The 25,946-nt window shown below is 45.9% G+C and overlaps 1 protein-coding gene across 1 annotated transcript in view; it reads left to right on the top strand.

Annotated features, from left to right (window-relative positions):
* Positions 1 to 15,497, top strand: part of LOC144484291 (NACHT, LRR and PYD domains-containing protein 3-like) — a 100,435-nt gene extending 84,938 nt beyond the window's left edge. Inside the window, exons 17-19 of the mRNA XM_078202819.1 lie at positions 6,996 to 7,166; positions 12,304 to 12,471; positions 13,814 to 15,497. Of these exons, the coding sequence (XP_078058945.1) occupies positions 6,996 to 7,166; positions 12,304 to 12,471; positions 13,814 to 13,901 (427 nt within the window). The 3' untranslated portion in view covers positions 13,902 to 15,497. The remainder of the gene's footprint in view (positions 1 to 6,995; positions 7,167 to 12,303; positions 12,472 to 13,813) is intronic.
* The last annotated feature ends 10,449 nt before the right edge of the window (positions 15,498 to 25,946 follow it).

Here is a 25,946-nt window from a genome sequence, read left to right as displayed (position 1 = left end):
AAGATGCAGAATCAGTTTGGATAGAAATAAGATTTAACAAAGTTAAAAGATCACTTGTGGGAATCATTTATCGGCTCCTAACAACAGTCACAATCTCCGACACAGTACACAGGAAAAATAATGGGGCCTTGTAAAAACATATTGCAATCACCACGGGTGATTTTAATCTTCATATACAAAGAAGAACAAAGAACCGCACAGCACAGTAACAGTCCCTTCAGCCCACCAAGCCTGTGGCGCCTCCTAACGCTTATTCAGACCCAGAACTTACTGCCAATTTGTGGTTTCTATTCCTCTGTTTGTCTCTTGTTCATGTGTCTACCAAGATGCACCTTGGACATTGGAAACGTGCCTGCTTCTGCCACCTCCATTGGCAGTGCCGTCCAGGCACCCACCACCCTCTGGGTGAAAACTTACCCCACACACCTCCCTCCAAACTTTGCCCCTCTCACCTTCAACCTGTGCCCTCTTGTAGTTGATCATTCCACCCTGGAGAAAAGTCTCTGACTATCCACCATATTGATGCTTCTCATAATTGTGGACACCTCCATTTGGTCACCCCTCAGCCTCCCTTTTTGTAGTGAAAACAATCTGTGTTTATACATCGTCTCCTCATAACCTAACCGTCCTTGACCAGGCAACATTCTGCTAAACCTTCCTTGCACCCTCTCCAAAGCATCCACATCATTCTGGGAGTGTCACGAACTGAACTGCAAGCAATATTCAAATGTGGCCAACTGAAGTTTCATACAGCTGTAACATAACTTGACAACTTTTACACTCGATGCCCCGGTCGATGAAGACAAGCATGTTGTCTGCCTTCTTGACCACCTCATCCACCTGTGTTGCCACTTTCAGGGATCTGTAGACTTGTACACACAGATCCCTCTGTAGGTCAATGCTCCTGTGGCTTCTTCCATTTACTGTATAAATCACTCAGATTGTCAAAAGTTGAAAAGAAGATTCGTTCACAGAATCTATTCAAGCAATTTCTTGGAGAAGCACGTTCCAGTGACAATCACACAACAAGCTGTTTTAGACATGGTGATGTGCAAATGTGTGGCGTTTCCAACAAAACTAGATGCCTTTCATTTGGAGAAGAGCAGCAGAAGTGTTCCAGCCGTTGCTAATTCAAGGAGTGTATTAGATTAAGCGAAGATGTGGCACCGGGGTTGGCACTGCTGCCTCACAGCGTCAGGGTCCCGGATTCATTCCAGCTTTGGACGACTGTCTGTGGAGTTTTCACATTCTCCCTGTGTCTGTGTGGGTTTCCTCCGGCTGCTCCTGTTTCCTCCCATAGTCCAAACAAACTGTGCAGGTTAGGTGGATTGGCCATGCTAAATTGCCCGTTAGTGTCCAAGATGTGTAGGTTAGGTGGATTAGTGGCGTAAATATGTGGGGTTACGGGAAACCGGGCAACTGCAGATCTATTAGTCTGACATTGATGGTATGGAAATCCTGTAATAATCTATAATAAAGGAAGAGATAACAGAACACTTCGAAATTAATGGCAGGATTAGACAGGGCCAACATGGATTTATGAAAGGCTGGCACGGTGACACAGTGGTTAACATTGTTGCATCACAGCCAGGGGCCCGGGTTCAATTCCAGCCTTGGGTGACTGTGTGGAGTTTCCACATTCTCCCCGTGTCTGCCTGTGTTTCCTCTGGGTGCTCCGGTTTCCTCCCACACTCCAAAGATATGGATGGTAGATGGATTGGCATTATCGAATGAGGGAGATTCTCAGTGTTGGTGCGGTTTGTAAAATGAGTCAGAAACACCGCTGGAGATGGGGTTAGACGTGGAGAGAGACAGATCAGGGAAGGGATGGGGGAGATCTTAAAGTAAGGGAACACTTAGGAAGCAGTGATCATAATATGGTAGAATTCAGTCTGCAATTTGAAAGAAGGAAGGCAGAATCAGATGTGAAGGTTCTACAGTTAAATAAAGGTAATTACAGGCGCATGAGGGAGGAACTGACAAAAATCGACTGGAAGCAGAGCCTAGTGGGAAAGACAGTAGAACAGCAATGGCAGGAGTTTCTGGGAGTAATTGAGGACACAGTGCAGAGGTTCATCCCAAACAAAAGAAAGGTTATCAGAGGGGGGATTAGGCAGCCATGGCTGACAAAGGAAGTCAGGGAATGCATCAAGGCAAAAGAGAGAGCCTATAATGTGGCAAAGAGTAGTGGGAAGTCAGAAGATTGGGAAGGCTATAAAAACAAACAGAGGATAACAAAGAGAGAAATAAGGAAGGAGAGGATCAAATATGAAGGTAGGCTAGCCAGTAACATTAGGAATGATAGTAAAAGTTTCTTTAAATACATTAAAAACAAACGGGAGGCAAAAGTAGACATTGGGCCGCTCCAAAATGACGCTGGTAATCTAGTGATGGGAGACAAGGAAATAGCTGAGGAACTTAATAAGTACTTTGTGTCAGTCTTCACAGTAGAAGACATGAGTAATATCCCAACAATTCAGGAAAGTCAGGGGGCAGAGTTGAATATGGTTGCCATCACAAAGGAGAAAGTGCTAGAGAAACTAAAAGGTCTGAAAATTGATAAATCTCCGGGCCCAGATGGGCTACATCCTAGAGTTCTAAAGGAGATAGCTGAAGAAATAGTGGAGGCGTTAGTTATGATCTTTCAAAAGTCACTGGAGTCAGGGAAAGTCCCAGAGGATTGGAAAATCGCTGTTGTAACCCCACTGTTCAAGAAGGGAACAAGAAAAAAGATGGAAAATTATAGGCCAATTAGCCTAACCTCAGTTGTTGGCAAAATTCTAGAATCCATCGTTAAGGATGAGATTTCTAAATTCTTGGAAGTGCAGGGTCGGATTAAGACAAGTCAGCATGGATTTAGTAAGGGGAGGTCGTGCCTGACAAACCTGTTAGAGTTCTTTGAAGAGATAACAAATAGGTTAGACCAAGGAGAGCCAATGGATGTTATCTATCTTGACTTCCAAAAGGCCTTTGACAAGGTGCCTCACGGGAGACTGCTGAGTAAAATAAGGGCCCATGGTATTCGAGGCAAGGTACTAACATGGATTGACGATTGGCTGTCAGACAGAAGGCAGAGAGTTGGGATAAAAGGTTCTTTCTCAGAATGGCAACCGGTGACAAGTGGTGTCCCGCAGGGTTCAGTGTTGGGGCCACAGCTGTTCTCTTTATATATTAACGATCTAGATGACGGGACTGGGAGCATTCTGGCCAAGTTTGCCGATGATACAAAGATAGGTGGAGGGGCAGGTAGTATTGAGGAGGTGGGGAGGCTGCAGAAAGATTTAGACAGTTTAGGAGAGTGGTCCAAGAAGTGGCTGATGAAATTCAACGTGGGCAAGTGCGAGGTTGTACACTTTGGAAAAAAGAATAGAGGCATGGACTATTTTCTAAACGGTGACAAAATTCATAATGCTAAAGTGCAAAGGGACTTGGGAGTCCTAGTCCAGGATTCTCTAAAGGTAAACTTGCAGGTTGAGTCCGTAATTAAGAAAGCAAATGTAATGTTGTCATTTATCTCAAGAGGCTTGGAATACAAAAGCAGGGATGTACTTCTGAGGCTTTATAAAGCACTGGTTAGGCCCCATTTGGAGTACTGTGAGCAATTTTGGGCCCCACACCTCAGGAAGGACATACTGGCACTGGAGCGGGTCCAGCGGAGATTCACACGGATGATCCCAGGAATGGTAGGCCTGACATACGATGAACGTCTGAGGATCGTGGGATTATATTCATTGGAGTTTAGGAGGTTGAGGGGAGATCTGATAGAAACTTACAAGATAATGAACGGCTTAGATAGGATGGACGTAGGGAAGTTGTTTCCATTAACAGGGGAGACTAGGACGCGGGGGCACAGCCTTAGAATAAAAGGGAGTCACTTTAGAACAGAGATGAGGAGAAATTTCTTCAGCCAGAGAGTGGTGGGTCTGTGGAATTCATTGCCACAGAGGGCTGTGGAGGCCGAGATGTTGAGCGTCTTCAAGACAGAAATTGATAAATTCTTGATTTCTCGAGGAATTAAGGGCTATGGGGAGAGAGCGGGTAAATGGAGTTGAAATCAACCATGATTGAATGGTGGAGTGGACTCGATGGGCCGAATGGCCTTACTTCCGCTCCTATGTCTTATGGTCTTATGGGAGTGGGGAGCCTCCCCTGTTTCTTTACTGCCCAGCCTCTGGAGTAAAGCTCCCACCCACTCCCCCCACCAAAAATGGAAACTGCTTCCAATTATTTCCCAATACAATTGTTCACACTTTACTGTGAACTACATTCCACTGACATTCCCAAAGCAGCCACAGAAAAGTGACTGGTTATTTTAAACATTGAAACTGAACTATATTAATTTACGAATCCCTCACATTGTACAGAAATGTTGACCCTGTTTTGATGAGAGTGATCAGATTAACATTGAACCATGAAAGCAGCCTCCGTACTGAGATTAACCACATTTGCAGCAATTCCAGAGTATCAGAGACATTGCTCTGTGTATTGTGTGAGTCCAGCTGTGAAATATCGGAACATTTTGAGCTTCCACTTTTCATCATTTATTAAAGTACATTGTTCCAGCCCTTTTCAATCGAAGTTGTGTCGGTTTACATTTCCCTGAACTCAAACCTCTCCATCAGTTTTGTCAATTTACAAAATATGAATAACTTTGCAATTTGATGTTTCCAGCGATGCTGCTGACGATGCTGGATCATTGTTTGTGTCATTGGCCAGGATGTTTCGTATTCTGTCACATTAAATGGTTCAAAAAATATGACAAAACTGCAGATATCTTTCTGTGGCTGGGTGGGGAGGGGGGGGGGGTGACAGCATGCATCTGTATCAATATATTTAAATCTCAAATATGTGTAGGCCATTTAACCCATCGAGCCTGCTCCACCACTCACACACACACACAGACATAAACACACAGAGACAGACACACACACACACACTCAGACACACATTCACAGACACACACACTCAGACGCAAACACACGGAGACACACACACAACAGAGAGACACAGACACACATTCACAGACACACATACACACACTCACAGACACACATTCACAGATGCACACTCACGGACACACACACACTCATTCACAGAGACACCCACAGTAATAAACACACACACACACACACACACTCACAGTGATATACATTCACTCACGCGCAGACACACATTCACACACACGTGCACACTTTCATTCTCATTCGACCCCATATGCCTCAGATTATATGCTATAAAATGCTTCACCACCTTGTCAGAACTTGGCAAGTTATTCATCCTTTTGCCTCATGCAACCATATAACCCACGCCTACTCAGGTCTCCAGTAATCTCCATCCCGATATACTTGGATTGATGTGGCAGATACTGTCCAGTCCTGAGAGAACAGAAATTTGCTCCAAACTCACGTAGCCTTGGGGAAGAGTACCAAGTGGTGCCAAGTGCATCATTGAATTAAGTTTAACCTTTCTCCTCCCATTCCAGCCCTGTGTTTAGTAACCAGGTCTTCCTCACTGGTCTCTCCAGAGCTGCTGCCTATCAAAGAATAATGGGACGGCACGGTAGCACAGTGGTTAGCACTGCTGCTTCACAGCTCCAGGGACCTGGGTTCGATTCCCGGCTTGGGTCACTGTCTGTGTGGAGTTTGCACATTCTCCTCGTGTCTGCGTGGGTTTCCTCCGGGTGCTCCGGTTTCCTCCCACAGTCCAAAGATGTGCGGGTTAGGTTGATTGGCCATGTTAAAATTGCCCCATAGTGTCCTGGGATGCATAGATTAGAGGGATTAGTGGGTAAAATATGTAGGGATATGGGGGTAGAGCCTGGGTGGGATTGTGGTCGGTGCAGACTCGATGGGCCGAATGGCCTCTTTCTGTACTGTAGGGTTTCTATGATTTCTATGAAAGTGCTGCCCGTGCCAGCATTGCCTGAACCGGGACTTCCCCTGCAGCGAGTGGTTAAGGGCTGGAGTTCACTGTCTGGGAGTGTGGTGGAGACACGTTCAGTTGAAAATTTCCGAAGGGAATTGGATTATGATCTGAAAAGGAAGATTGTGCAGGGTTACGGGGAGAATTTGGGGGAATGACACTTAGTAAATTGCTCATTCAGAGAGTCGGTGCAGAGAGCATGGGCCGAATGGTCTCCTTCTGCTCTGTAACAATTCTGTGATTCTACCTGAGAGAGATACCAATGGCCCTTTGTGGACACTGGCTAAATTACCTCACCCTGTTGACACTGCAACATCACCAGCTTCCAGTTAAAATCTCCATACATTTCCAACCATTATCTTCACAGAATTATTGCGGAGCACCACGAGGCGAAATGTGTCTGCACCGGCTCACCAAACTAGGATTAGGAATTTGTCTCATTCTACTGCCTTCTCCTCGTATCTTTGCACATTGTTTCATTCGATTGTTCATCGACTGCCCTCTGTGATGCCTCGAATCAGCCTGCCCCCACCACACTTCCAGACTGTACATTCCAGACCCGAACCACTGGCATCGTGAAAAAGGTTTCTCTCTCATCAGCTTCAACCCCACCACGCGCTCCATTCCTGAGCCACTGACCATCCCATGTCCCTCCCTGTGACTCAGGGTAAGGACATGGGAATCCTGTGCTCTTCCCTTTCACCATCATCCTTTTTGTCATTTAATCACTCCGGCACTTCCATTTTGTTCTTTCCTTGTCACCCGCCCACCCCCAGCTCCCTGTCACTTCAAACAATTTAATTCACTGCTACTCCCAAGTTTTAATTGTAGCTAATTGAACTGAAACTAAATCTGTTTCTCTCTTCACAGATGCTGCCTGTCCTGCTGCGATTTTCCACATATTTTATTCATATTTCAGATTAACAGCATCAATAGAATTTTGTCTTCTGTATCAACTGAAGTTGTGTTTCGTGAATATCCCGCACTGTACATTATTATTGTTAATGATCTTATTCTTAAATACATTCTGGATTTACCCTGATTCCTGTTATTTTTCTCTCTCTGATCTCCAGTCTCCGTGGTAACGATCTCACTGATTCTTGTGCCGAGGACCTGGCCTCTGCTCTCAGTACAAACCGCTCACTGATAGATCTGTATCTGGGTTACAATAACCTGGGAGATTCCGGAGTGAAACTGCTGTCTGTGGCTCTGAGGAATCCGGACTGTAAAATACAGGAACTGGAGTAAGTAGCAGACTGTGTGAGATTGTGTTTATAATAACTGAATATTCAACAATATAATTTCACCACTGGTATTTGTATAAAAAACACTGCCCATTACTATTGGCGTCAGTTATGAATCAGGAAAACTGCTTTTCCTCTGATTCCTGTTGCTTCTCTCTCTGATCCCTGAGCAATGGGATGTCAGTCCCACAAATCCTTATGTTGAGGGAGTGGGGGAATAATGTTACGGTTCACCCTCTGAGGTCCTCTCCTCCTCCTCAGATGTGCACAGCTCTCCCCGGACACAGCATCCATTGATTAGTGAAAGGGGGAGAGTGAATAGATGGCAGTAAATGGAGGACAGGACATGGTGGTGGAGTCTCGCTGTTAGTAACAGATGTCAGTACAGCAGCGAGAGCTGAACTTAGTTCAAGATGCAGAATCAGTTTGGATAGAAATAAGATTTAACAAAGTTAAAAGATCACTTGTGGGAATCATTTATAGGCTCCTAACAACAGTCACAATCTCCGACACAATACACAGGAAAAATAATGGGGCCTTGTAAAAACATATTGCAATAACCACGGGTGATTTTAATCTTCATATACAAAGAAGAACAAAGAACCGCACAGCACAGTAACAGGCCCTTCAGCTCACCAAGCCTGTGGCGCCTCCTAACGCTTATTCAGACCCAGAACTTACTGCCAATTTGCGGTTTCTATTCCTCTGTTTGTCTCTTGTTCATGTGTCTACCAAGATGCACCTTGGACATTGGAAACGTGCCTGCTTCTGTCACCTCCATTGGCAGTGCCTTCCAGGCACCCACCACCCTCTGGGTGAAAACTTACCCCACACACCTCCCTCCAAACTTTGCTCCTCTCACCTTCAACCTGTGCCCTCTTGTAGTTGACCATTCCACCCTGGAGAAAAGTCTCTGACTATCCACCATATTGATGCTTCTCATAATTGTGTACACCTCCATCAGGTCACCCCTCAGCCTCCCTTTTTGTAGTGAAAACAATCTGTGTTTATACAACGTCTCCTCATAACCTAACCGTCCTTGACCAGGCAACATTCTGGTAAACCTTCCTTGCACCCTCTCCAAAGCATTCACATCATTCTGGTCGTGTCGCGAACGGAACTGCAAGCAATATTCAAATGTGGCCAACTGAAGTTTCATACAGCTGTAACATAACTTGACAACTTTTACACTTGATGCCCCGGTCGATGAAGACAAGCATGTTGTCTGCCTTCTTGACCACCTCATCCACCTGTGTTGCCACTTTCAGGGATCTGTAGACTTGTACACACAGATCCCTCTGTCGGTCAATGCTCCTGTGGCTTCTTCCATTTACTGTATAAATCACTCAGATTGTCAAAAGTTGAATAGAAGATTCGTTCACAGAATGTATTCAAGCAATTTCTTGGAGAAGCACGTTCCAGTGCCAATCACACAACAAGCTGTTTTAGACATGGTGATGTGCAAATGTGTGGCGTTTCCAACAAAAATGCATTCCTTTCATTTGAAAAACAGCAGCAGAAGTGTTCCAGCCGTTGCTAATTCAAGGAGTGTATTAGATTCAGTGAAGATGTGGCACCGGGGTTGGCACTGCTGCCTCACAGCGTCAGGGTCCCGGATTCATTCCAGCCTTGAGCGACTGTCTGTGGAGTTTTCACGTCCTCCCCGTGTCTGTGTGGGTTTCCTCCGGCTGCTCCTGTTTCCTCCCACAGTCCAAATAAACTGTGTAGGTTGGGTGGATTGGCCATGCTAAATTGCCCGTTAGTGTCCAAGATGTGTAGTTTAGGTGGATTAGCGGCATAAATATGTGGGTTACGGGAAACTGGGCAACTGCAGATCTATTAGTCTGACATTGATGGTATGGAAATCCTATAATAATCTATAATAAAGGAAGTGATAACAGAACACTTTGAAATTAATGGCAGGATTAGACAGGGCCAACATGGATTTATGAAAGGCTGGCACGGTGACACAGTGGTTAACCTTGTTGCATCACAGCCAGGGACCCGGGTTCAATTCCAGCCTTGGGTGACTGTGTGGAGTTTCCACATTCTCCCCGTGTCTGCCTGTGTTTCCTCTGGGTGCTCCGGTTTCCCCCCGCACTCCAAAGATATGGATGGTAGATGGATTGGCCATGGTAAAATTGCCCTTCGTGTCCCAAGATATGTAGGTTAGGTGGATTAGCCCCAGTAAATTAGTGAGTTTATGGGGAACGGACCTTGGTAAGTTACTCTGTCAGTATGTCTCGATGGGCCGAATGACGATTCCTACACTAGGGATTCTATAGTTGCATGATTCACACACAAGAGGTTATTAAATAAAATTGGAGCACGTGGGATTGGGAGGAATATACCAGCATGGATTGAGAACTGATCAATGGACAGAAACAAGGAGTTGGAATAAATGGGTTACTTTTGGGTTGACAGCCTCTAACTAGTGGAGTACGGCAGGGATCAGTGTTTGGGTCTCAGCTATTCAGAATCTACATGAATGATATGGATGTGGGGATCAAATCTACCTCCCCCGGCAGCGAGTTCCAGGCACCCACCACCCGCTGTGTAAAAAATCTGCCTCGTGCATCTCCTTTAAACCTTGCCCCTCGCACCATTGTGAGGAGGATGCAAAAATATTTCAAGGGGATGTGGAGAGGCTCAGGGAGTGATCGCATTGAGGGGATGAGACAGGGTGGTTGCTGAGAGGCTGTTTCTTCTTGTAAGAGAGACCAGAACAAGGGGACAGATTTTAAAATGTAATTGTCAGTCCCTTAAGACTGAGATGAGGAGAAATTTATATTTTTAGATGGTGGCTGGTCAGTGGAATTCTCTTCCCTGGAGACTAGTGGCGGCAGAGTCATTGAATATATTCCAGGCTGAGTTCAGAATGATTTTGGATTGAGAAGCGAATCAAGGGTTACGGGGAAAAGAGTTGAGACTATAATTAGATCAGCCGTGATGGAGTATGCTCGAGGGGCTGAATGACCTTCTGCTGTTCCGAGGTATTTTGTTCCTATCCCAATACGTCCTTCAGACTGCTCTCTGTGACCAGTGATGGATAAACAAGCTCTATGTTTTGTCCTCACCAGACGCTCTCCTGTGCCCATTCATTAGGCCACCCACTCAACCCATCTCACCAGCAGTAATTACCCACTCTGCCCCCAGGCCTTCCTGATCCAGCACTTCATCTTCCATTGGCGTAAGGATGGCAAGACCTGGATGTCTCCACTCTTCTTCACTCATTCCCTGATGATGTTTGCTCTCTTTCCAAACACATAAACTGTTGCTCACTCATCAAACACATGCACTCGCCCAGGGTTGTCCAACGTGTGGACCAAGGGGCGAATGTGACCCTCGAAGCCCCTCAATGCGGCCCCCGGAGCGAGTTTCCAGAATCTCAGTCACACAGTTCAGTTTGAATGGAAGAATCTGCATGGAGCTGCTCCTCCAATCACATCCCGCTTCTTTCCCATGTTTGCTGCTGATAGGTTTTTGAGCCAATCTGCAGCAAATGTGGGAGAGAAACAATTTGTGATTGATGAGGATTAAACTCTAATAATCATCTTTATTTATTACTCATTATTGTGCTCAGCAAGTTGTTTCTTTTCATATCTCAGTTTAGTTTTTAATTGAAATTTCTGCGGTGCCAAACTTTATCATTCTGAAATTTACTCATCGGCCCCTTGAGTGAGAAAAACATTGACGTGTGTTTGCCCAGTGAATATGTTGGTCAGCCCTGCTCCAGCCGATGCTGGTGCCAGCCTAACGGACATGTCTCTGACAGTCAATGCTGCTGCCTTTGCATTGTAAGAGTTTTAACAACACCAGGTTAAAGTCCAACAGGTTTATTTGGTAGCAAATACCATTAGCTTTCAGAGCGCTGCTCCTTCGTCAGATGGAGTGGAAATCTGCTCTCAAACAGGGCACAGAGACACAAAATCAAGTTCCAGAATACTGATTAGAATGCGAATCCCTACAGCCAACCAGGTCTTAAAGAGACAGATAATGTGAGAGAAGGCAGCATTAAGCACAGGTTACAGAGATGTGTATTGTCTCCAGACAGGACAGCCAGTGAGATTCTGCAAGTCCTTTGCATTGCCAGTGTCTGGGTGGAGATGTTCTTTCCACAATTTCCCTCTAATCCTTATTCACATATCAGGCTGTGCTGCACTCACCGTGGCAGAACACATCAGGACATTGATCCTTTTCCACTCTGTAACCACGGGTCTGAAACCTGCTCACCTCCCAGCAATCTCCATCCAGACTGGCTTGTACCGATGGGATAATCTCCTCCCATCCTGAGGGAACAGGACCTCCCTCCGAGCCTGAGCAGCCGGGAGGAGCCCCTCCAGGGAGGAGGGGGGGGGGGGGGGGGGCGCAAGCCTTGGTCTGCTGTCTGACATTTCAGCCCCTCATTCAGTAAGCAGAGCTCCCTCGCTGCTCCCTCCAGAGCTGTTGTTTGAAAGTCCTGCTGCCTTTGGAGATGGTGCCAGCATTGCCTGAACCGGGACTGCCCCGTGCCCAGGCTGCCTCAGTGGGCAGCTCCCCCTGCCTGCCAGCCGTTAATTGTCCCCCTCTGACAATATCACCGTCATAACTCTGCCTATCCTGCCCACACGGACACACCACCCATTTCCAATCCCCATGCTGGCACTTCAGAGCTTCTGGTAAAATCACAGCCATTATCTTCAACCTCACCACAAACTGCATTCCCAAACCACTGACCATCCCATGTCCCTCCCGAGCCACTCCGAGTAAGGACATTGGGATCCTGTGATTATGGTCCTGTCCCATCATCACTTTTATCATTTAATCACTCCTGTAATTCCAGTTTGTCCTTTCTTTGTTTCTTCCCCAGCCACCCACCGCTGTCACTTCAAACCTGTCAATTCACTGCCCGTTCCCAGTTCCAATGGAAGCTCAAACTTTACCCCTGTTTCTCTCTTCACATGTATTTAGCGAACCTGCTGAGCATTTCCAGTTTATTTATATTTCATTTTCAGCATTGAGTATTTATTCATTCTACAGAAATGCAGGTTGTGTGTTTGGAATGTCTGATACAATACATTATTATTGTTATTGACAGTATTATTTAAAACACTGGGGATTGAGCCTGATTCCTGTTATTCCTCTCTCTGGTCTCCAGTCTGGTTAAGAACGCTCTCACAGATTCTTGTGCTGAGGATCTCGCCTCCGCTCTCAGTACAAACCAGTCACTGAGGATTCTGTCCCTGGAATCAAACTCCTTCACAGATCAATCTGTCCCTGCTCTCCGCCGCCTCATACTGACCTGCAGGAGTCTGGAGGTGATCTGGTGAGTGTTTGTGTTAATTTTCAGAGTAACAATTAAAATATAAATGGATTTAAAATATAAATGTGCCTGAATCTTCCAAGCAGCAGCAATGGTAAGCAGATTGTCGGTATGTTTAAAAATTCTCCGAACCTGAAACTGCTGCATATTTCTCCCAGAATCTTCGGCACTGCGACCCTGGGAGCTCCATCAGAGCAGACAAGAGCCGGGGAAGAGAGAGCCCACACCCTATTTACAGCACAGTGACCCCGGGGAGCTCCATCAGAGTAGAGTCGGGGAAGAGAGAGCACACACCCTATTTACAGCACAGTGACCCCGGGGAGCTCCAGCACAGCAGAGCAGAGTCGGGGAAGAGAGAGCACACACCCTATTTACAGCACAGTGACCCTGGGGAGCTCCATAAGTGTCAGTTGATTGGGGGAGTGGCTGGATGAATAGTTAGTCAGGGGGCTGGGGAGAGGTTCTGGGTGTGGGAGGAGTGGACGAGTTGTATTGTGTTGGGTTGGAGGGTTAATCGGGAGTTTAGATGGTGGCTGGGAGTTGGTCATGCTGCTGGGGGTCTCAGCAGATGTGGGTGTATGGTGGGGGGTTGGGAATGGTTAATAGCTTTAGAGAGGGTAGTGGGGTGGGGTTGGTTTTGGAGTAATCAGTCAGAGGCTTAGTCAAGAATGTATTGAAGAGACGGCTATAAATAGCACTTGGGGTTAACGGGACCAAAGGTTATGAGGAGAAAGCAGGATTAGGCTTTTGAGTTGGACGATCAGCCAGTGTTGTGATGAATGGTGGGGTCGGCTCCAAGGGCAAAATGGCCTCCCTGCTCCTATCTTCCATGTTTCTGTGTCAGGTCAGGAGAGGTTGGGTCTGGATGAGGCCAAGTTCGGAGATTTAGTCAGATTTGTTCAAGGGCCAGTGGGAGGTAGTCGGGCTGGAGGGGAGGTAGGGATGAGTTGCGGGGACTGGTTCTAGTCAGATTGTGGGAGGTGGAGTATGGGGATCAGTGGGAAGTGATTGGGGGACTCAGTTGTGCTATTCAGGTATTAGCCCAGGTGGTGAGCTGTCTAACATTACCTGAGTAACTATCCAGGTAAACTTTGTGGATCTGTCCCAAGTATCTGACTCTAACTGCAGCAGGGGAGTTCCCCAATAGTAGTTAATACCTCTGGGACAATTCCCAGGTAGATCAGTGCGTCAGGACATCCACAGGGTCCCGATGCTCATCTTCGGATGTGTGTCTGGTCTCTGGCGATCCAGAGACCAGAAGATTTGTCCCATTAACTCCAGTCTCCTGTTATTTACTCTGTTGTTCAATCTGTTTATTTCCTGTTTCATCTTTAATCTGTTTCAGGCTGGAGAGGAATCAGTTCAGTCCAAATGGAGAGAGACAGCTGGAGTCTCTGCGGGGATCCAGACGGGGACTGACAGTGCGAGTGTGAACATTTCAATCTATAAACATTGCTGCTCCACCGGTTACAGTGAAATCCTGAATTGTGAAGATCTTCGACAGCTCCTTCCAAACCCTTCATTCCTGCCCCTCTCCCTCCCTATTCCATCAGCCCCTCCAGCCTGGCACTGATTTCCCTGCTTACCTGGTTTCCCAGCTGGAAAACTGTTGTAGTTTTAGTCTCCACATTGAAGGAAAGATTGCTGCAAACCATTGTTTCAGCAGCAATGTGTTGTCAGTGTTCTCAGCAACAGAGTCTTCAACCTCCTTTCAAAATGGAGCAGCAGAGATCATTCTCCAGAGAGAGAACAGTGTGTGTGTGATTCTGACAGTACCCAGCAGAGGGCAGATTGGTCAATCTTGTCAGAGTTTCCTCTCTGTCTCTGTGAATGAATTAAAGGCTCCACCAGCCTCTCCTCAAAACCTCTTTCACGATCTGGTGATTAAAGTGACACAATGCCACCATCTGCTGGTGGCTCCCAGCTACTGCAGGCGCTGCTCTCTGTGAGCCTCAGACAAGTTCAGTAAGTCCCATGTCTGCATCTGGGAACCGGTTACTGCAGCGTGAATATTGAACAATATTGACAGGGATTGGAGTTTGTAGCAGGAACCCCGGCTGGTGAATGAACCCTTTTATCACCAGACACTGTACATGAACTCTGTTCCCTCATTCCCTATGGGAGATATTGTCTGGAGATTGTAGTTGGGGATGATCTCAGACTGTAATGTGTACATTTGGTGCAGTTATCAGACACTAATCCCATTCAGAATGGGAGTGGGTAAACTCTGCTGCACTCTGTAATTCCTGTTTCCAAGATAACACACCTGCACCTATTTCCAGACACACAGGCACAAACTGACACCCACACACTCACAAACACAGACAATTGTACACTCTTATCCACGTACTGACACAGAGAGAAACACAGAATCTCTCTTAAATACTCGCAACATGCAGCCATAAACCCACAGAAACGCACATCACAAACCACTATCAAGCAACAAACCCATGCATTGCAGCGGTTAATGAAATCGCAGCGCCCTGTCACCAAATAACATTTAAGTTGGACAAAAGTGAAAACATTTCCTCTGAAACCGACATCCCTCGAACGAAAGCAACACAGCAACACTGGCGCAGCATTGCACAGGATCAGAGCCTCGGAAATGCAGTTTGCTCTTTCCTTGTTCCTTATATCTCACTGAGCAGATACAGAGCTATAGCATAGAAAGCTCGAATTCACAATTTCACTCTGTTCCTGCACACTCACCTCAGCTTTATTTAATTTCTGAATGTATGATTTATTTTGGATTATCCCAAAGATCTCAGGACAGATGCATGATGTCAGATATTGCCATTATTTATCAAACTGTTTATTTTACCATGACAGATATTACCTGGTGTTTGTCAGATTGTTGTTTTTCATCCATCTACAGTTGCAGATGCCGGCGCTGAAAAGTGGGTAGATATTCTATACCATTAAAAGCTTCACATTGAATCGGGGAAATTCTTCAAAGACTATGAATTAATCACTTTCAAATTCGTATCATTTCTTCAGAACAAACTATTCATATCATCTATTATTTCAATTTAAACTAGCTTTATTGTGTTGTCTGGGAGAAACAGGGAGAAAATCAGTCTGCTTCTTCGCTTGCAGGTAAACTGCTTCCAAAAACGTAACTGAAAGCCCAACGGTAAAGAACCCTATCACCCGACTGCCACAGCTTAGCTGCAGCCCCCCAATGACATCACTGAAGCTGTAAGCTGTGTGGCATTTACATTGCTTTAATGTACACTCACATGACAATGTCCAAACAGAGAGTTCCCATTAAATGCAATTTTGGATCTCATGGGATAAAGGGGGAGGTGGCTAGATGGGTGGAGAACTGGCTTGGTCATAGAAGACAGAGGGTGGTAGTGGAAGGGTCTTTTTCCGGTTGGAGGCCTGTGACTAGTGGTGTTCCGCAGGGCTCTGTATTGGGACCTCTGCTGTTTGTGATTTATATAAATGATCTGGAAGAAGGAGTAACTGGGGTGATCAGTAAGTTTGCGGACGACACAAAACTGGCAGTACTTGCAGATAGTGAGGAACATTGTCAGAGGCTGCAGAAGGATATAGATAGGCTGGAAATTTGGGCAAAGAAATGGCAGATGGAGTTCAATCCTGATAAATGCGAAGTGATGCATTTTGGTGGGAATAATGTAGGGAGGAGATACACGATAAATGGAAGAACCATAAAGGGTGTAGAGACGCAGAGGGACCTGGGTGTGCAAGTCCACAGATCTTTGAAGGTCACAGGTGGAGAAGGTGGTGAAGAAGGCATATGGCATGCTTGCCTTTATAGGACGGGGCATAGAGTATAAAAGTTGGGGTCTGATGTTGCAGATGTATAGAACGTTGGTTCGGCCGCATTTGGAATACTGCGTCCAGTTCTGGTCGCCACACGACCAGAAGGACGTGGAGGCTTTGGAGAGAGTACAGAGGAGGTTTACCAGGATGTTGCCTGGTATGGAGGGGCTTGGTTATGAGGAGAGATTGGGGAAACTGGGTTGTTCTCCTTGGAAAGACGGAGGATGAGGGGAGACTTAATAGAGGTGTATAAAATTATGAAAGGCATAGATAGGGTGAACGGTGGGAAGCTTTTCCCCGGGTCGGTGGTGACGTTCACGAGGGGTCATAGGTTCAAGGTGAAGGGGGGGAGGTTTAACACAGATATCAGAAGGACATATTTTACACAGAGGGTCGTGGGGGCCTGGAATGTGTTGCCGGGCAAGGTGGTGGAGGCGGACACACTGGGAACGTTTAAAACTTATCTAGACAGCTATATGAACGGAGTGGGAATGGAGGGATACAAAAGAGTGGTCTAGTTTGGACCAGGGAGCGGCGTGGGCTAATTGTTCTTTGTTTCTCGTTTCAAGGCTTCATTCTATGATCATCTTGCTGGTGCCAGTACAGAGCGAGACTGCGGATAGTTGGCAACCTGTCTCGGGGGCAGGGAATTCAGATGGTGTTTGTAAAGCAGAAGTGGAAATGAATAGGGTTGGGAAGCATTTTCTGATCAGGGCCAGTGTGATCTCCTGGACTCGTTTCGGTCGCCACAGGGGGTCGGAGAGGAATTTCCCAGATTTTTTTTTTCCCCAATATTGACCCTGGGGTTTTCACTCTGGGTTTTTGCCTCTCCCTGGAGATCACATGGTCTGGAATGGGGGGGTGGGGGTGAGTTAATAGGTTGTGATGAACAAAGCATCGTAGCTGTGAGGGACAGCTCGGTGGATAGGATATTAGGATGTAGATAGGCTGGAAAATTGGGCGGGGATCCTGGATTCAGGATTCAATCCTGGACCGGGGAGGGGCGCGGGCTTGGAGGGCCGAAGGGCCTGTTCATGTGCTGTATTGTTCTTTGTTCTTTGTACTGTTCTAAAAGTGTTTGTGATTTGCAGTGATTGAAGGGGGAGGGGTCTGGAATGGGGGCGCTTCAGTGAGACTGCAATTAATGCAGTCTCACTGATTTTCTATGATTTTCTAATGTTGCTGCAACTGAAAGAGACCTTTATACTGACAAAGACCCTGAAACTAATGGGGGCCCTGAATCTAATAGGCAGAAAATCTAACATAGACACTGAAATATTGTTAACGCATACCAACATAAACAGATCCTCCAATTCCAGCTGAAAACTGTCTCACCACATCGCTGCAACTAAAGAGATATCCCACGGCTGCACGTTTCACCACAATGGGAGCACAATTTGTATTGTGTTACTAAGAGATTAACATCATTCCAAACGTGCCCCAATACAGATGCTCATCAACATGTTACCATAGTGACAGGTCCCATCCCTACTCTGTGAAAACACATAGCGCTCTTACCCATGCTCTGCCAGCACAGTGCTGGCACCTTCCATGCTTTGTTTGATTAGCGGCAATCCTCCGCCCTGCTCTGCTACCATCATTTTGCCTGCATTCCATCCCTATTGCAATAGAGATATTCTTCAGCCAGTTCTGTTGCCATAATGACAGGCTCTGCACCCCACTCCCCCCACCCCCCCGCTCTGTCCTTCCCCTACCATCCCCCCCCCCCCGCAATCTTTCCTATCATAGATTAAGATGCACCACATGTTCTATTAGTTCAGGGACAGTTGCTGCACATGGACAGTGACATGAACCAACCACACGCCGTCTACAACTTAAAAGAATTGGTCCATTTACAAGTAAAATTAGATCTTGACTTCATGGGAAATTTCAATTATTCATCTATTTGAATCATTGGATAGATTTCACAATTCTACTGAAGGGATATATCAACATAGTGTTCACCTGCTGCCTGAACTTTGTCTGTGTTATTGCATAGATGCAAGTGTTTGTGCAGCAACTAAGAAGCTGAAGCATGGTGCCCAATTTAATGATAAAATAGCCCACAGCAATATCCGTAATCTGGAGAAATGTCATGCGTGTCTGTTTCGAAGAAAACACCAACAATGCCCATAACAGAATACAATTCGCTGATATAGCAAACAGTAAAATGATGGATTTCCTCCTATTCTCCATTTTTGGGTCTAGGTGAGTCTTCTCAATGCTCTGAGCACGGAGTCTCCTGCGGGCTCTGCTGGTCACTAAAATGTTTCTGACGGTGAAGGTATTGAGCATTATAATCAGGACAAGTGGAATACAAGGTGTTAAAATATATTGCAGCAATTCGATTGATGCCCACATAGGGGAGCTTATAAAGCCGCCTGTAAGTCTACAAAGCCATAGTCTTTTTATAAACGCATATGAACCTGTGAACGTAAAACACCAGAACATGTTTTTTTTAAACAGCTCAACCCAGTTACTGTTCCCAGAGCCACCGCTGCGGATTTCACGGTGCAGTGTTTACTTCTCAGCTTTCCGCAACATCTGGCCACAAATCTATCAAAGGTGACAGTCACGGTGAACCAGACAGAACAGTCCGTGGCTGTGTGAAGAATTGTACTGTGGATATTGCACACTTTGAGAGAGTGCAGCAAATAATAAAAAATGTAAAAGGTAAACATGCGGAATCTGCTTCATTATCACGTCGAAAATAATGACAAATAGTTCTGCTGTTGCCATGGCCACTAACTAGCAGGTGACACATTTGGAGAGACCACATGTTCCACGTGTTAGTATCAAACCAGTAAATAGGTTAGTTGCAACAAAGTGAAATACACAGTCACATAGACACTGGACATAGAACAAAGTAAACACTTGAATTAAAAAGTTATTTTAATGTTCAGCGTTACTGCTCCATTCACTGTCGCCTGGGAATATTGCATCTGAACAAAAGAAAATAAACTCTGCCTCTGTGCGTGCATGTGTGTGTGCGTGTGTGTGTGTGTGTCAGAAAGACCAGAGACAGGACATGTGCGAGTGTGGGTGAGAGATTGTGGGAATGTGAAAATGAGTGTGATTGTACGTGTGAGAGAAAGGTGTGCAAGAGAGAAATGTGTGCGTGTGTCTGTGAGCGTGGGAAAAGACAAAGAGAGTGTTTGTGTGTGTTTGTGAATGTTGGCTTGCATGTGAAATTGGGAGTGCATGCATGAATGTGAGAGGGATATAGACTTGGTGTTTTGTCTGTGCTTGTTTGAGTGTATATGTAAGTGAGTGAGGTGGTTAGTCTCTATTTGTGTGTGGGAATGAGAGATTCGGATTGTGGTTGTGTTGCATTGAGGAAGTGAGTGTGTTGCAGAGAAAGCTTGAGTGTGGCTGTAACTGGAAGAGAGAGTGAGACTCTAGATTGTTCGTGTGCATCTGTCTGAGTCAGACAGTGAGTGATAACGTGTGGGGTAAGAGAGCGACTGAGTTTGTGAGCGGGTGAGTGTGAATTTGATGGGGGAGTTGGAGAGTGTAAATTTATACTGTAGTGAGGGTGTGAGTGTTGCTGTGTGTGGGAGTGAGGGAGCGAATGTGTGAGCGGGTGAGTGTGAATTTGATGGGGGAGTTGGAGAGTGTAAATTTATACTGTAGTGAGGGTGTGAGTGTTGCTGTGTGTGGGAGTGAGGGAGCGAATATGTGAGCAGATGAGTGTGAATTTTGAGGGGGAGTTGGAGAGTGTAAATTTATACTGTAGTGAGGGTGTGAGTGCTGCTGTGTGTGGGAGTGAGGGAGAGAGTGCGTGAACGGGTAAGTTTGTATTTGGTGGGGAGGGGGCGGTTGGAGAGTGTAAGTTTATACTGTAGTGGGTGTGTGAGTGTTACAGTGTGTGGGAATGAGGGAGTGAGTGTGTGTGCGGCAGCGGAGTCACAGAGTATACATTAGTCAGAACACTGAATACAGGAGTTGGGGCGAATTGTTGAAGTTGGACAAGACATTGGTGAGGCCACACTTGGACCACTGTGTACAGGTCTGGTCACCCAAATCTAGAAAGTATATTATTAAACTGGAAAGAGTGCAGAAAAGCCTCACTAGGATGCGACGGGACTGGATGTTTCCAGTTATAAGAAAAGGTTGGATAGACTGGGACTTGTCTCTCTGGAGCGTAGGAGGCTTAGAGGAGATCTAATAGAAGTCTATAACATAATGAGGGGCATAGATCAGCTGGATAGTCAATATCTTTTCCCAAAGGTAGGGGAGTCTAAAACTAGAGGGCATAGGTTGAAGGTGAGAGGGGAGAGATGCAAAAGGGCCCGGATGGACATTTTTTTGACACAGAGGGTGGTGAGTGTCTGGAACAAGCTGCCTGAGTTAATAGTAGAGGCAGGTACAACTTTGTCTTTTAAAAAGCGTTTAGGAAGTTACATGGCTAAGATGGGTACAGAGGGATATGGGCCAAATGTGGGCAATTGGGACTAGCTTAGGGGTTTAAGAAATGGAGGCATGGACAATTTGGGCCCAAGGGCCTGTCTCGATTCTGTAAACCTCTATGGCTCTATGACAGGTGTGCCATATGACGAGAGATTAAGCCGGTTAGGATTCGATTCCCTTGAATTTAAAAGAGTGAGAGGGGATCTCAGAGAAATTTATAAAATTCAAATAGCGTTAGACAGGGTTGATTCCGAAAGAATCTCTGTAATGGCGGGGGGAGTCCAGAACGAGGGTCATAGTTTGTGGATACGGCTTAAACCTTTCAGAGCTAAGGTGAGGAGGATTTTCTTCACCCAGAAGGTGGTGAGCATGTGGAGTTCAGTACAACCGATTGTAATTGAGACCAAAACTTTGTCTGATTTCAAGAAGAAATGAGATGCAGCTCTTGCGGCGGAAGGGGACAAGATATATTGATGTATTGATGGGGGGGGGGGGGGGAGGGGATGGTGGGAGGAGGGAGGGCGGGGGGGGGGGGGTGGGAGGTGGAGGAGGGAGGGCGGGGCAGGGGATCATGACATTGAATTTGATGATCAGCCATGATTGAAATGAATGGCGGAGCAGGCTCAAGGGGCCGAATGGCGAACTCCTACTTTTGGTTTCGATATTTCTCTGTTTAGTGCTTTTGCCTGAAATTTGCCTTGTAAGAATCTGGTCATATTTTTTCTTTCGTAACAATGCCATGGACTCATCGGAACCATCCCCTAAGTTCCTTACATGTACCAGATCATACATTGCAAAAAATTATTTCTGTCCTTGCAGAATCGAAGTTTCACATTTGGTTTTCCTTTTGGGAAGCCATTCACCCGGTTAAGTTTGGGATTTGCAGTCTCACAGGGGCGGCACGGTGGCACAGTGGATAACACTGCTGCCTCACAGCGCCAGGGACCCGTGTTCAATATCGGCTTCGGGTGACTGTCTGTATGGAGTCTGTACATTCTCCCCATGTCTGCGTGGGTTACCTCCGGGTGCTCCGGTTTCCTCCCACGTGCCAGAGATGTGTGAGTTAGGATGATTGGCCATGCTCAATTGCCACTGAATATCAGAGGGACTCGCAGGGTAAACATATGGGGTCAGGGAGAGGGCCGTGGTGGGATTGAATATCATTGAATTTCACTTCAATGTGTCTCGAAGCAATTGACTCTTTTTTTTGTTAATTATTTGAACTCTCATCAGTTATCTTGCTGAAGGATCCTGATCTCAATTGGTCTCAATTCACCTCAAATTGACACTCCAACGTTTTGCCATTCGGCCCCAGAATTAATCGCCCCTCTCATATTCCTCTACGTCGAACATTTGTGTTAATGCCCATGCATTTTCAGTCTCTGTCATCTTACTTCCACTCTATAAACTCACTTACACTCGGACCCCCCTCCAAAAGAAACCCCACACCCCATTTTTAGGTGACCTTTGTGAATGGGTGTCTGGATTGAGGTTTGCGACAAACCAGGCTTAGAGAATCAGCCTGAGTGGCGACATACGATAGGGCAAGGGGAAAGTGAATGGTAATTTTTCTTGGGGGGGGGAGGGGGGTGGGTGGCGGGGGTGGGGGGGGGGAGTGGGAAGGGACGTTGGGGGGTGGGGGGCACATGATGGTGGGTAGAGTCGATGATTCAAATATGCTGATCCCGAATGCGGTTGGCTGTCCAATCTGTCTCAGGGGATATACCGTTTTGATGTCAAATATCAAAGTGGTGACACATGATGTGCCTGGAGAACGCGGGAAAACAAAGTGTGCATTCCTTACCACTCTCTCGGTGCTCCTCTCGGATCAGTGATCAGCTGTCAACTGTCGATTTGTCTCGGCAATGCAGATAATTTGCTGCAGCCAAACTGTTTGTTATCAATAACTATATTAAATAATGTTAAACTAGTCACCGACAGTCAACTGACCATTGTTGTTTTGGAAGCCCCGGAATCCAAAAATCAAAACGGGTTAACGTAACCTGTTTGTTTAGTGACAGAAATTAATTTCATTCTCCATGGATTCGTGACAATTCTGCCTCACGGGAGGGCGTCATTGTTTCATTAATAAGGGGGTCACCTCGATAAGTTATGAACTGGTAACAGCAGCAACAGGAAACGGTGGCTCAAGTGAGAGTTATGGGAGGGATTGGAACTGTAGTTTGAAAGATGACAACAATTGATCCAATTCTGACAGCAATAATTTGGAACGGTTCAGCAATGGATGAGAATCTGAGAACAATAGTTTGGGATGAAACAGCAATGGATCAGGATCTCAGAACAATAGGTGCGAATGTTACAACATTGGAAAGGGGTTTATCAGTGTGGCTTCACCTTGCCGCTACAGCCAGATGGATGGATACACGGATCGAATACGCACTTTATGTTATCCAGTACTTTTATTATCCTGTTCTCGCTCTGATTGGTGCTCCTTGTGATTTTCTCCATCCACTTTTTAATGGTATACGTAACGATGATCTGTGCTGCTGTTCCTATATCTGTAAGTTGGATGAAGGAACGATATCTATCAATTATAAATTTGCTAATGATATTAAGGTAGGCAGGGAAGTAACTGTGAGGACACTAATGAAGAGTGTGAACATATTGTATGTTTGAACTTTAATCCTGGGTTTATAATTGAACATGTCCAATCCAACACTTTGTTGTGAATTTGATTTCTGAATTTTCTAAAATTTATTATGTCACCATTTAAAGAATACTATACAATTCCGTTTCTCCATCCAAAATGTATAAATTCATATTTAATTACATTATACCATTTTTATCTACGTTACATTGCATTCCCTATGTATTTGCCCACTTAATCAACTTGTTTAAATCACCTTGAAGCCACACAAACACACACCCACCCACCCACCCACACACACACTTGTGATGGTTCTTCAGCGGGATTTGGACAGGCTGTGGAAATGGGCAAGGACAGGGCAGATGGAATATAATGGGAATAAGTGTCTAGTTCTCCAATTTTGGTAGAAAATACAGAGAAACAAGGTAATTATGCAATGGTGCAAAATTGGAAATAGATGATGTCCAGAAAGTTCTGGGTGTCCTTGTGCATGGGACTCTAAAAGCTAGCATGCAGGGACTGCAATCATTTAGCAAGGTTAATGGTCCGTTGGCCTTCATCGCAAGGGGATTTGTGTAAAGCAGTAAAGATGTCTTGCTGCAATTGCACAGAACCTTGGCCAGACCAGACCTGGAGCATTGTGTACAGTTTTGTTCTTCTTAACTCAATTAGGATTTGCTTGCTCTAGAAATCTGCATTAAATTTAATTTTCTCATTGTGAGATATAATACTTCCACTTACTAAATACAGCATCTTCAGCAGCATCACAGTGGGAGAGTCACTGGGATTTTTAACTGGAATCCTCAGATGTGAATTCCTTCAGATAGAAAGTTAGAATTCATGAATTGAGATTAAATTCAAACTGGCCAGTATATTCTGCTTTCTGTTAACTCCCCTCTCACCTCAACAATCTCTCTCCCATCTGCTCGTCCCTTACCCAGTATCTCACTCCCTCAACTCCTTTATTCCTTCCCCCTCTTACTCTCTCCTATCACACTATTCCTTCGCACCCTAAAACCCTTCTCCCACTCACTCACTCTCCCCCTCACTTTCTCTTCCCTCACATTCTCCCCAACTCTTTTCCAGTTACACTCTTTACCCGTCGCTCTATCCTCCTCTTGCGCTATTCCGCCTTGCTCTCTCCATCTCACTCTCTCCCCCCTCACTCTTTTTCCCTTCGCATTATTCCCGCACTATGCGATGCCTCAAAGTCGCCCCTCACTGTCTTCCCTCACTCTGTCTCCCGTCACACCCACATGCACACATGCATGCACACACAAACGCACTGAGACAAACTAACACACATACACTCACGCTCACACACATACACACACATATATATAGGCACACACAACAAGACACATACACACAAACACACGGAACACATAAAGCTGTACACACAGAAACATAAACTGAGACATAGACACACACGCATGCACACACACAAACACATGAACACAGACACAAAACACACCTAGAAAAACGCACACACTCACACACAGTCACACGCATAGAGATGCACTCACAGAGACACACGCACACAGACAAGCACACAGACAAACACAAACACTGAGACACACGCACTGAGACACAAACAGACACACATGGAGACACAACACTGAGGCACACACACAGATACTGGGACACATACACAGGCGGGCTCACACGCACACACAGGTGCGCACACACACACACACACCAACACACACAAGTACAATCGCACAGTGATGCATACACTGACACTGAGACAAACACACAGCAACGTGCAGCACGCACAAACATAGACACATGCACACAAACAGACACACAAACACTGTCACACGCAGACACACGCACATACATTAAAACACACCAAGACACACGGCCCGAAAAACAGACAAGCACACACACACACACACACCTCTGTATCAGTGGGCATTTTCTCAAGTCTGGATATATCCCTTCAGTCCCTCAAAGGGTAAACGTCCCTCATGAAAAGCATGATGGCTTTTTTAAAGTGGAGCCCCTGGTGGTGAGCAAGATCCCACAAGATGCAATCAACAGTGTGGAGTGCGTTTTAAATGTGGTCAGTTTTTATACAGAGGTACAGAGTGAGGCAGAGTGAGGCTGGGACAGTGAAATCCAGGGACCCTCAGAATTAAATGGAGACCCTGTTCCCCCATTTAGGCCCCCCACACCTCACTCGAAGCTTTCACCGCTCCCTCTGCCTCTAACACACAACATCCAGCCGTTTCTATCTCTCTCCCTGATTCTTTTTCTTTGTCTTTCCCTCTCTCCCTTTCTCTGTTTCTGCAACATTACTGCCATGTAGAAAGCCACACACTTGTCCTCTTCACAGAACAGAATCGCAGAAACGGGAACATGCTGACAGCTAAAAACCCCCCTCGGTCCAGGAGATACCCTGAAATGAGAAATTAACAACCTCCCTTTCCGCAGTTGTCAAGTTTAGGAACTGTTTAAATCAATACATTCAGGAGAGACTTTGTACCTGATATCTTTATTCTGGGTTATGTCAAGTTCACCTCTTGTCCTTCGCGGCTTCTCCTCGCCTTGTCTGACCTCCTTGTAGAAGTAGAGCTCTGGTTCTTCCGCTCTCTCTCTCTCCCTGCGCCGCGCACATCCCTCCAATGCAGTTCATTCCTGCAGACACTTTACGTCACCTCCTCCCCAG

Source organism: Mustelus asterias, unplaced genomic scaffold (assembly GCF_964213995.1).
Source record: "Mustelus asterias unplaced genomic scaffold, sMusAst1.hap1.1 HAP1_SCAFFOLD_98, whole genome shotgun sequence".
NCBI classification, from domain to species: domain Eukaryota; kingdom Metazoa; phylum Chordata; class Chondrichthyes; order Carcharhiniformes; family Triakidae; genus Mustelus; species Mustelus asterias.
The sequence above is the reverse complement of the archived record's forward strand: the minus strand, read 5'-3'. Positions and strand labels throughout refer to the sequence as shown.